General features: G+C 37.7%; 1 protein-coding gene across 7 annotated transcripts in view; it reads left to right on the top strand.

The window, feature by feature from the left end:
- The window catches only part of ZFYVE16 (zinc finger FYVE-type containing 16), a 64800-nt gene that overhangs the window by 13918 nt on the left and 38726 nt on the right, over nt 1–12156 (top strand). For all 7 annotated transcript variants that reach the window (XR_007726825.1, XR_007726824.1, XM_050795636.1 and 4 more), the window contains 2 exons: nt 6002–6110; nt 8657–10911. Coding sequence is in view for 5 of the 7 variants with exons in the window: in XM_050795636.1 (XP_050651593.1) it covers nt 6041–6110; nt 8657–10911 (2325 nt within the window). In the remaining 2 variants the exon portion in view is untranslated. The remainder of the gene's footprint in view (nt 1–6001; nt 6111–8656; nt 10912–12156) is intronic.

The raw sequence follows: 12156 nt of genomic DNA, 5'->3' as shown, positions 1-12156 counted from the left end.
TACTATACTCAGGACATTTTTGGGGTCAATTTTTGGGTATTTTCTACATAGAGAATTATGTAACTGCAAATTGCAAATAGAGACCATTTTATGTATTCTTTTCCAAACAGTATACTCTTGTTTTCTTTTCTCATCTTATTGCACTAGCTAGGGCTTTCCGTATTATATTGAATAGGAGTGATGAGAGAAGATATCCTTTCCTTGAACCCAATCTTTGAGGGAAGGCAGTTTCTTATTAAGTATGCTATTAATTGTAGGTATTTTATAGATATTCTTTATCAAATTGAAGAAGTTTCCCTCTACTCATAGTTTTCTAAGAGTTTTTCTCATGAATGGATATTTTTGTTTGTTTGTTTGTTTTGTTTTGTGTTTTTTTGAGACAGTCTCGCTCTGTCTCCCTGGCTGGAGTGTAGTGGCGTGATCTCGGGTCACTGCAACCTCTGCCTTCTGGGTTCTAGCGATTCTCCTGCCTCAGCCTTCCAAGTAGCTGGGATTACAGGTGCACACCACCACGCCAGGCTAATTTTTGTATTTTTAGTAGAGATAGGGTTTCACCATGTTGGCCAGGCTGGTCTAGAACTCCTGACCTTGTGATCTGCCCGTCTCAGCCTCCCACAGTGCTGGGATTACAGGTGTGAGCCGCCACATCCAGCATGAATATTGTTTTTATTTGCATCAATTTATGTGATTATATATGTCTTCTTTAGTTTGTTAATATGGTAGATTACATAGATTAATTTTCAAATGTTGCACCAGCCTTGCATACCTGGATAAATTATATTGGTCATGATATATAATTTTTTTATACAGTGTTGGATTCAATTTGGCACCATTTTCTTGAGCATTTTTATATCTGTGTTCATGGGCAATATTGGTCTGTAGTTTTCCTTTTTTGCAGTGTCTTTATCTGGTTTTGATATTAGGGTAATGCTGGTCTTATAGTATAAGTTAGAAGTGTTCCCTCTACTTCTTTTTTCTGGAAGAGATTATAGAGAATTGCTATTATTTTTTCCTTAAATGTTTGGCAGAATTCACCAGTTGGTCCATCTGAATCTGGTGATTTATTTTTATGGAAAATTATTAATTATTGATTTAACTTTTAAAATAGATGTAGGGGTTTTAGGTTATCTGTTTCTCCTTGGATGACTTTTGGTGGTTTGTATCATTTGAGAAATTGGTTCATTTCATCTAAATTACCAAATTTGTGGGCAGAGTTGTTAATAATATTCCTTTATTATCCTTTTTGTATCCATGGCATCAGTAGTGATGACTCCTCCTTTATTTCTGAAATTGATCATTTGTTTCTCTCTTAATTAACTGGGTTTATCAGTTTTATTCATCTTTTAAAGGAATGAGTTTTTTGTTTTACTGGTTTTCTCTATTTATTGTTTTCCTGTTTTAAATTTATTTCTGCTCTAATTTTTATTTTCCTACTTGTTTTAGGCCAAAATTTTTTTTGTTTTTCTAGTTTCCCAAGGTGGAAGCTTATTTATTTTAGATTTCTTTTCTTTTACTTTTACTTTTTTTTTTTTTTTTGAAATGAAGTGTCACTCTTGTTGCCCAGGCTGTAGTGCAATGGCCGGATCTCGGCTCACTGCAACCTCCACCTCCCAGGTTCAAGTGATTCTCCTGCCTCAGCCTGCCGAGTAGCTGAGATTACAGGTGCCTGTCAGCATGCCCAGCTAATTTTTGTATTTTTTAGTAGAGACGGGGTTTCACCACGTTAGCCACGCCGGTCTCAAACTCCTGACCTCAGGTGATCCACCCACCTTGGCCTCCCAAATTCTTTTTTAATGTATGCATTTTTAGTGCTGTCACTGTCCCTTAAGCAGTGCTTTCACTGCAGCTTACAAGCCTTGCTTGAATTTTAAGATTTCTGCAATCAAGTTCCATGATCTCTTTTGGTTCTCTGTATAGTTCTTATTTATGGCTTCGTGTTCCTGTTTCATGGTTCATTGCTTTTTTGTCTCTGAGAATATTAGCTTCTTTGAAGTTTTTTTTTTTTTTTTGGAGACAGAGTCTCGCTCTATCACCCAGGCTGGAGTGCGGTGGCCGGATCTCAGCTCACTGCAAGCTCCACCTCCCGGGTTTACGCCATTCTCCTGCCTCAGCCTCCCGAGTAGCTGGGACTACAGGCGCCCGCCACCTTGCCCGGCTAGTTTTTTGTATTTTTTAGTAGACAAAGTTTCACCGTGTTAGCCAGGATGGTCTTGATCTCCTGACCTCATGATCCACCCATCTCGGCCTCCTAAAGTGCTGGGATTACAGGCTTGAGCCACCGTGCCCAGCCAGCTTCTTTGAAGTTTTATTATGCCTCCTGCATTGTGTCTTCCTCCAAATTTCTTTTTTTTTTTTTTTTTTTGAGACAAGATCTCGCTCTGTTGCCCAATCTGGAGTGCAGTGGTGTCATCTTGGTTCACTGCAACCTCTGTCTCCCGGGTTCAAGTGATTCTCCTGCCTCAGTTACCAAAGTAGCTGGGATTACAGGCATGCGTCACTATGCCCAGCTAATTTTTGTACTTTTAGTAGAAACAGGGTTTCACCATGTTGGCCAGGCTGGTCTTGAACTCCTAACCTCAAGCAGTTCACCTGCCTTGGCCTCCCAAAGTGTTGGGATTACAGGCATGAGCCACCACGTCTGGTCTCCGAATTCCTTTTGTTTGTTTGGTGTCTGTTTATTTTGTGCACTCTTCTGTGTGTATGGTATAACCACACTTTAAAAATTGAAACAAAAAAAGGTAACATGCTTTATTGAATTAAGATGCCATACCAGTGTTATTGAAAATTCTTCTGAAGTGTACCTGTTAGTTTTAAGTTTGTTGCCAGCATAATTATTGTTCATTTGAAAGTGACCTTTTCTCTCTGGTTATTCTATCTTTGGGGTTTAGTAGTTTTACAGTAGTGTGTCTAAATGTGGATTTCTCTTTGTATTGTTTGGTGTAATTTGTTACCTGTATCTGTTGAGTTGACTTTTTCATCAATTCTGGAAAAACTCTCAGCATTATCTTTTCAAATATAGTTGTTCCATGCTGTCTTTTCTCCTCATAGTACTCCATTCTCATTTTGTCATCAATACCTTTTAACCTAGTTTTTATATTTTTCTCTTCCTCGTCCCTCTAGGCATTATTTTAGGTAATTTCTTCAGATAGGTCTTTGATGTCATTCAGTTCTCTCTTAAGCTCTGCCTAATTTTCAAGCCCATTTTTAAAGTATCTCTTTTTTGTTTATTTATATTTATTTTTTCTGGACCTCAGATGTCCTTAGTTGATGGCACACAATCATAATTAGTTCTTGTAAAGCCCTGTCATTCGTTTGTTGTCTTTTACCCCCATTTCCTATTCCTAGTCCCCATGCCAGGTAGCCAAACAGATGTGTTTAATAATGTATATTCTTTTGTGGTATTTATTATTACAAATTTATTTAGTTTTATTATATTTTTAAAAAGTAACAGTTTGCAACGGATTGGAAGTGTAAGCAAAATACTTACCATAGGCAGTTTGAGGAATGTTGCTGTACGGTGTTTCACCTTCCAGATTAGCTCAGCTGATTGCTTTCTTTTTATGTCATTTAACTTGTTCCTTATGCTTGAATTTCCTGTAAACAAGCAGTTAGTTTGATTACATTCTAATTCAATTTTTTTAGGCAGTAATATTTTTTAGGTGATACTGTTCTTCCACATTTATTGATGGTGAAATTGATTGTTGGGTTTGGATGTGTTGACTTGATCCCACCGTTGTAAAATTCCCCATAAACCTTTTCCTCTAGCCTTTAAACATCCATTTATAGCCATTGCCTAGTCTATTTATTGCATTAGGGATTATGAAGAGATGAATTAAAAATTTTTAATATCCTTTTGCATTTATTCACTGGAATTCTTATCTAAAGAACTTTTCATCAGTAATTATTTTGTTATAAAGTAGATTTTGTAAATAAAGGGCAGGATAAATTCTTTTTTTAGTGACAAAGCTTTATTGAAATATAACAGAGAAGGCTTAATCACATCATATACCATGCTCGTGAATTGGAAATTTCAATATTATTAAGGACAGTGTTCCCCAGATTGATATACATATATATATTTTTAAATTAAATTAAATTTAAAGTTCCGGGATACATGTGCAGGACGTGCAGATTTGTTACATAGGTAAACATGTGCTATGGTGGTTTTTTGCACCTGTCAACCCATCACGTAGATATTAAGCCCCACATGCATTAGCTATTTATCCTGACACTTTCCCTTCACCACCCCCCACCCCAAAAGGCCCCAGTGTGTCTGGTTCCCCTCCCTGTGTCCACGTGTTCTCATTGTTCAGCTCCCACTTATTTTAAGTGACAACATGAGGTGTTTGGTTTTCTGTTCTTGCATTAGTTTGCTGAGAATAATGGCTTCTGGCCTCATCTGTGTACCTGCAAAGGACATGATATTGTTCATTTTTATGGCCGCATAGTATTCCATGATACTATATGCACCACATTTTCTTTATCCAGTCTATCATTGATGGGCATTTGGGTTGATTCCGTGTCTTTGCTATTGAGAACATACACATGCATGAATCTTTATAGCAGAATGATTTATATTCCTTTGGGTATATACCAGTAATTGGAATTTGCTGTGACAAATGATCTGCCTGATTCTAGGTCTTTGAGGAATCGCTACACTGTCTTTGTGTTGAAGTGTTCCTGTTTCTCCACAGCCTCTCCAGCATCTGTTGTTTCTTGACTTTTTAATGATTGCCCTTCTGACTGGCCTGAGATGGTATCTCTTTGTGGTTTTAATTTGCATTTCTCTAATGATCAGTGATGTTGAGCCTTTTTATGTTCGTTGGCCACATAAATGTCTTCTTTTGAAAAGTGCCTGTTCATGTCCTTGGGTAGGATAAATTCTTGATTTTTTTCCCTTAATTGATCAATTTTTAGAGTAATTGGTTAGTGCCCTGCTACCCCTCCAGTGAGTGGTATGTTTTGTTTTTGTCTTTAGTATTATTTTATCTTTTTTTTTTTTCAAATCTATTTGATTTATGTTTAGTCCTTTGCAGTCTTCATTCATTTGATGCTCACTTGTCCCATTTAAGCTGGTGCCCTTCAACTTGACTTTTGTCCTTTTGATATTATCCTATTACTTATTGACAGATTCCTGTGAGGTTTCTCAGGCTTATTTGGTGTAGTTTCTGTTCCAGACCAGAGGTTTGCCTACTTTTTTCATCTTTTCATCAAACTAACTTTTAGTTTTCTTGTGCACCTCTCTTGTATGCTTGTTTTCTTTTGTTTAATTTTTGCTCTTAGTTTACTAGTTTTCAGTCTTCTTTTGTCAGGAGCAGTGTCTCATGCCTGTAATTCCCAGCACTTTGGGAGGCTGAGACGGGCGGATGACTTGAGGTCATCGAGACAGCCTGGCCAAAATGGTGAAACCCTACTCTTCTAAAAAAAAAAAACCCAAAGTTAACTGAGCCTGGTTGCGCACACCTATAGTCCCAGCTACTCTGGAGGCTGAGGCAGGAGAATCGCTTGAACCTGGGGGATGGAGGTTGCAGTAAGCCGCGATAGCACTACTGCATTCCAGCCTGGGTGACAGAGCGAGACTCCATCTCAAAAGAAAAAAAAAAAAAAAGTTCAAGTCTCTAAGTATCTCTTGAAGTACCACTTTTACCGAATCCCAGAGTTTTTATGTGCATGTTTTTATGTGTTTGTAGTTTCATATGTTGTATTTATAAGTAGTTTTAGCTTTCCATTTTGAATTCTTCTTTGACCCATGAGTTATTTAGGTGTTTAAAAATTTACAATAGTTTATGTATGCAAATATTATGTTGTTAGAGTTGGTTTTCATGTCATTTTTACATATACAGGGGCAGTTTCCCCAACTGAATTGTATATTCCTTAAAGCAGCACTCTTAAATTTTATTTCTGTGTTAATTTCTTGACTGTTTTTCCTGGCATGGAATACATGGCATAATATTTATGTTACAGAATTAAATGAAATATTATTATACTTTTTATTTTTTAGGCATACAAGAATTAAATTCTGAATAAGTCTACAGGTAGGATGGACAGTTATTTTAAAGCAGCTGTCAGTGACTTGGACAAACTCCTTGATGATTTTGAACAGAACCCAGGTTTGTTGATTTTCCATTTTTGCCACTAATGGGATTTTAAAATATCTGTAATAATCTCAGGTATATAGTAATATTAGCAAAATTTTCTTTCAATTTTGGTCACATTGTTATCTTCTGCAAAAAGTTCATTTATTTCATAATAAGATGTTAGTTGATTCTTAGACTGAATGGGACCCATAGCCAGAAACAGAAGTAAGGAACCTAGAAGGTTTTTTTCTAGATGCAAATTAGCTACAAGAAAGTCCTCTCTCTCCTCTTCTCTTCTCTTCTCTTCTCTTCTCTTCTCTTCTCTTCTCTTCTCTTTTTGAGACAAAGTCTCACTCCATCACCCAGGCTAAAGTGCAGTGGCACAATCAGCCTCACTACAGCCTCAACCTCCTGGGCTCAAGTATTCCTCCCACCTCAGCCTCCAAGTGGTAACACAGGTGCATGCCACCATGCTGGCTAATTTTTCAATTATTTGTAAAGACAGAACCTTCCTATGTTGCCCAGGCTCGTCTTGAATTCTGGGCAATCCTCCTGCCACCGCCTCCCAAAATGTTGGGATTATAGGCATGAGCCATGTGCTTGGCCCCAGAAAGACCTTTAAAACCAACATATGAACAAGCTAAAAGCAACCTAAGAGTTCTGCATAAATTGGTATTTCATTACAACAAGAGATGGTATTTTATTTTATTATTATTTCTTTTTTGAGATGGAGTTTCACTGTTGTTGCCCAGGCTGGAGTGCAGTGGCGCCATCTCATCTCACTGCAACCTCTGCCTCCCAGGTTCAAGCAGTTCTTCTGCCTCAGCCTCCCAAGGAGCTGGGATTACAGGCGCCTGCCACCATGCCTGGCTAGTTTTTGTTTGTTTTTGAGACAGAGTCTCGCTCTGTTGCCCAAGCTGGAGTGCAGTGGCGCGATCTTGGCTCACTGCAACTTCTGCCTCCCAGGTTCAAGCGATTCTCCTGCCTCAGCCTCCCAAGTAGCTGGGATTACAGGTGCCCGCCACCGTGCCCAGCTAATTTTCGTATTTTAAGTAGAAACAGGGTTTCACCATATTGGCCAGGCTGGTCTCGAACTCCTTGTTATCCACCTGCCTCGGCCTCCCAAAGTGCTGGATTACAGACGTGAGCTACCGCGCCCAGCCTAATTTTTGTATTTTTGGTAGAGATGGGGTTTCACCATGTTGGCCAGGCTAGTCTTAAACTCTCGGCCTCAGGTGATCCGCCTGCCTCAGCCTCCCAAAGTGCTGGGCTTATAGGCATGAGCCACCACGCCTGGCTGGTATTTTCTATAAAATGAAGACTAGGAAACTGGAAGACAGAACACAGAGGTTAGATTGTTTTTCAGCTCTTCCTTAGTCTAGTTTTTAATAGTGCAACTAAGTTTCTTTTTTTTTCTGAGAGACAGGGTCTTGCTCTTTCACCCTGGCCAGAGTGCAATGGTACAGTCATAAGCTCACTGCAGCCTTGAATTCCTGCGCTCAGGCAATCCTTTCACCTCAGCCTTCTGAGTAGCTGGGACCACAAGTGTGTGCCACCATGCCTGGCTAATTTAAAAATATGTATATTTTTTTACAGATGGGGTCTCACTGTGTTGTAGGCTGGTCTTGAACTCCTGGTCTCAAGTTATCCTCCCACCATGGCTTCCCAAAGTGCTGGGATTACAGTTGTAAGCCACCATGCCTGGTGACAACTAAGTTATTTTGAGTGGAATTTTTATCACTTACGGTATCTGCATTCAAAAGTGAAAACTAGAAAGTACTTTAAAATCAAATAAACATAGCTTCGGGTTCTCTCTCCTGCTGCCTTGTGAAGAAGGTGCTTCTCCTTTGCCTTCTGCCACGATTGTAAGTTTCCTGAGGCCTCCCTGGCCATGCAGAACTATTGGCTTATTTTATCTGGATGTGGCTATGGCCACCAACAGCTCCAGATTCACACTGCCCCCTGAGAAGTGTCCTTCTTCCTTTCTTCAAATTCGGAGTATCAGGAGAATGCTTCTAAGTGGCCCAGCTTGAAACAATCACATGCCCATCACTATGGCCATAGTGTGTGATGCTACTACCATTGGCAACCTCAATTAGAGCACCACAGGGGAGCGAGGGTAGGATCCAGGTGATAGAAAAATGAACAAGTAGAAAGCCAACTTGAGGAGTCCTCACAAACAAAGGAAAGTTTAAGATCAAATTATTAGAGCAACTGTGCATGAGATCAAGATCTAAGAACGTTCATTTATTCAGTCAGTCATTTCTTGAACACTTAAGTTTCAGGAACTATTCTAAGCAATGGGGGTATAAGTCAGAAAAAAAGACAAGGTCCCTGCACTTGTGACACTTATTTTGTAGTTGAAACAGCCAACACTCATAAACAAGATAATTTCAGATAAAAATAAATGCTGTAAAGGAAATAAAAAAATAGTTTTGGAGGTCATTTCTGCTTTGCAAAAGGATAATCTGTGTTCTTTAAAAAAAGCTTATTTAGTTTAGAAGTCTTGGGAAACATAGTATGTTTAATAATTTTTATTTGATTTGAGTCTCCCGAATAACACTGTTTCTCTATTTCAGATGAACAAGATTATCTTCAAGATGTACAAAATGCATATGATTCTAACCACTGCTCAGTTTCTTCAGAGTTGGCTTCCTCACAGCCAACTTCATTGCTCCCAAGAGACCAACAATGTATTAATAGTTGTGCCTCATCAGAAACAAGCTATGAAATAAATGAGAGTTCCCTCAATGAAAAATCACTCAAGGGACTTACTTCTATACAAAATGAAAAAAATGTGACAGGACTTGATCTTCTTTCTTCTGTGGATGGTGGTACTTCAGATGAAATCCAGCCTTTATATATGGGACGATGTAGTAAACCTATCTGTGATCTGATAAGTGACATGGGTAACTTAGTTAATGCAACTAATAGTGAAGAAGATATTAAAAAATTATTGTCAGATGATTTTAAGTCTAATGCAGATTCCTTGATTGGATTGGATTTATCTTCAGTGTCAGATACTCCCTGTGTTTCTTCAACAGACCATGATAGTGATACTGTCAGAGAACCACAGAATGATACCAGTTCTGAATTACAAAATAGAGAAATCGGAGGAATAAAAGAATTGAGTATAAAAGTAGATACACTTTCAGATTCCTGTAATTACAGTGGAACAGAAAATTTAAAAGATAAAAAGATCTTTAATCACTTAGAACCAATTGTTGATTTTAACATGTCATCTGCTTTGACTCAGCAAAGTTCCAAAATGTTTGATGCCAAAGACAAGCTACAACACAAGAGCCAGCCATGTGAATTACTAAAAGATGATGGCTTAGTAAAAGAGGAAGTAGGTGTGGCAGTCATAACCGCTGCAGAATGTTTAAAAGAAGAGGGCAAGACAAGTGCTTTGACCTTCAGCCTTCCAAAAAATGAAGATTTATGCTTAAATGATTTAAATTCAAGAGATGAAAATTTCAAATTACCTGACTTTTCCTTTCAGGAAGATAAGACTGTTATATTTATGAAACAATCTCCACAAGAAGACTCAAGAAATTTAGACCTTAAGGATAATGATGTAATCCAAGATTCCTCTTCAGCTTTACATGTTTCAGGTGAAGATGTACAGTCCTCATTGTCCTGTCTTCCCGTATCTGGGTCTATGTGTGGATCATTAATTGAAAGTAAAGCACGGGGTGATTTTTTACCTCAGCATGAACATAAAGATAATATACAAGATGCTGTGACTATACATGAAGAAATACAGAACAGTGTTGTTCTAGGTGGGGAACCATTCAAGGAGACTGATCTTTTGAAACAGGAAAAATGTAAAAACATAGTCCTTCAGCCATTAATTGAAGGGATGGAAGACAGAAAGATAGATCCTGACCAGACGGTAATCAGAGTTGCGTCTTTGGATGGTGGTGACACCAATTCTACAGTTGTAGAATCTCAAGAGGGGCTTTCTGGCACTAATGTCCTAGAGTCTTCCGATTGTTGTGAGGGTTTTATTAATACTTTTTCAAGCAATGATATGGATGGACAAGACTTAGATTACTTTAATATTGATGAAGGCACAAAAAGTGGCACATTAATTAGTGATGCTGAACTTGATGCGTTTCTGACAGAACAGTATCTTCAGACCACTAACATAAAGTCTTTTGAAGAAAATGTAAATGACTCTAAATTGCAAATGAATCATATAGATATGAAAGACTTAGATGATGGAAACATCAATAATATATATTTCAATGCAGAAGCAGGAGCTATTGGGGAAAGTCATGGTATTAATATAATTTGTGAAACAGTTGATAAACAAAATGCAATAGAAAATGGCCTTTCTTTAGGAGAAAAAAGCACAATTCCAATTGAACAAGGGTTACTTACCAGTAAGTCTGAGATTTCAAATGAATTATCAGTCTCTGATACTAATAGTCAATCTGTTGGAGGGGCCAGACCTAAGCAATTGTTTGGCCTTCCATCAAGAACAAGGAGTTCAAAAGACCTGAATAAGCCAGATGTTCCAAATACAATAGAAAGTGAACCCAGCATAGCAGACACCGTTGTTCCAGTCACTTGCGCTGTGGATTCTACAGCTGATCCTCAGGTTAGCTTCAACTCTAACTACATTGATATAGAAAGTAATTCTGAAGGTGGATCTAGTTCTGTAACTGCAAATGAAGATTCTCTACCTGAAAACACTTGCAAAGAAGGCTTGGTTTTGGGCCAGAAGCAGCCTACTTGGGTTCCTGATTCAGAAGCTCCAAACTGTATGAACTGCCAAGTCAAATTTACTTTTACAAAACGACGACACCATTGCCGAGCATGTGGGAAAGTAAGTTATAAAAATCTTTAAATCTTTTGTTCTTTTGAGACATTTTAAACAAATATAATGTGATAGAAAAGGCTGATTAACAGATAATTACAAGATTGAGTTAGTTTAAAATCAGTGTTTTTCATCTACCAGTCAGGGAAATAAATAAAGCAGTGTTATTTTGCAGATTGGTTGATGGTTGAATAAATGTTACATTGTCAGGGGCATTAATTACATGCTGGGAAATGAGAAACAATTATTTAATTACTAATTTTTGTGACATTTAAGAATATTTGTTCTTATCTCTGTAATATTGACACGTTAAATATTCCAGATTTGGTCAGATTCCCCTTTGTCCTCAAACATTTAATTTCAAGACCAATCTACAGCTAGTGTTGTGATCAGTGCCCAGGGAAACACTCCAGAGCAAATTGGCTTCCACAGGGTTCAGAATACTGAAGCTGACCTTGAGTTGTGACTGGTAATAGCCAAGATAAAAAGACTGTCTATAAATTCTAAGGCTTGCCTATAGAAATCCTATTACATTTTTATTCAGATTTTTCAGTAATATGTTGGTTTCAGATCCGTCCTATTTTTTTTAACAAAATAATATTTTACTTTAAAAAGTTTTAAATGAAGAATTACAAAGAACTTTTAATATTGTAAACTTATTCATTAAAAATAGTTTTTGTTCCCTTTCCAATGAACATAATTGATTTAGAGGAATTCTCCTTATCAGAAATATGGTATCAAATTGCAGAAACTTCATTTAAGTTACAAAAAAAAAGAATTCCACCTATGATTATGGTGATTAGGAAATGATTTATATAATAAGGAAAAAGAGTTTTGGTTAATTAGGTTTAGGACTTCTCCACACTGCCTCTAGTAGGTGTAAGTATTATTTTATTTATTTATTTATTTTTTATTATTATACTTTAAGTTCTAGGGTACATGTGCACAATGTGCTGGTTTGTTATGTATGTATACATGTGCCATGTTGGTGTGCTGCTGCACCCGTTAACTCGTCATTTACATTAGGTATATCTCCTAATGCTATCTCTCCCCCCACCCCACGACAGGCCCCGGTGTGTGATGTTCCCCTTCTTGTGTCCACGTGTTTTCATTGTTCAGTTCCCACCTATGAGTAAGAACATGTGGTGTTTGGTTTTCAATCCTTGCAATAGTTTCCTGAGAATGATAGTTTCCAGCTTCATCCATGTCCCTACAAGGGACATGAACTCATCCTTTTTTACGGCTGCATAGTAT

This window comes from Macaca thibetana, chromosome 6 (assembly GCF_024542745.1).
Source record: "Macaca thibetana thibetana isolate TM-01 chromosome 6, ASM2454274v1, whole genome shotgun sequence".
NCBI lineage: Eukaryota > Metazoa > Chordata > Mammalia > Primates > Cercopithecidae > Macaca > Macaca thibetana.
Note: the sequence above shows the minus strand (reverse complement) of the source record. Positions and strands in the feature narration are given on the sequence as shown.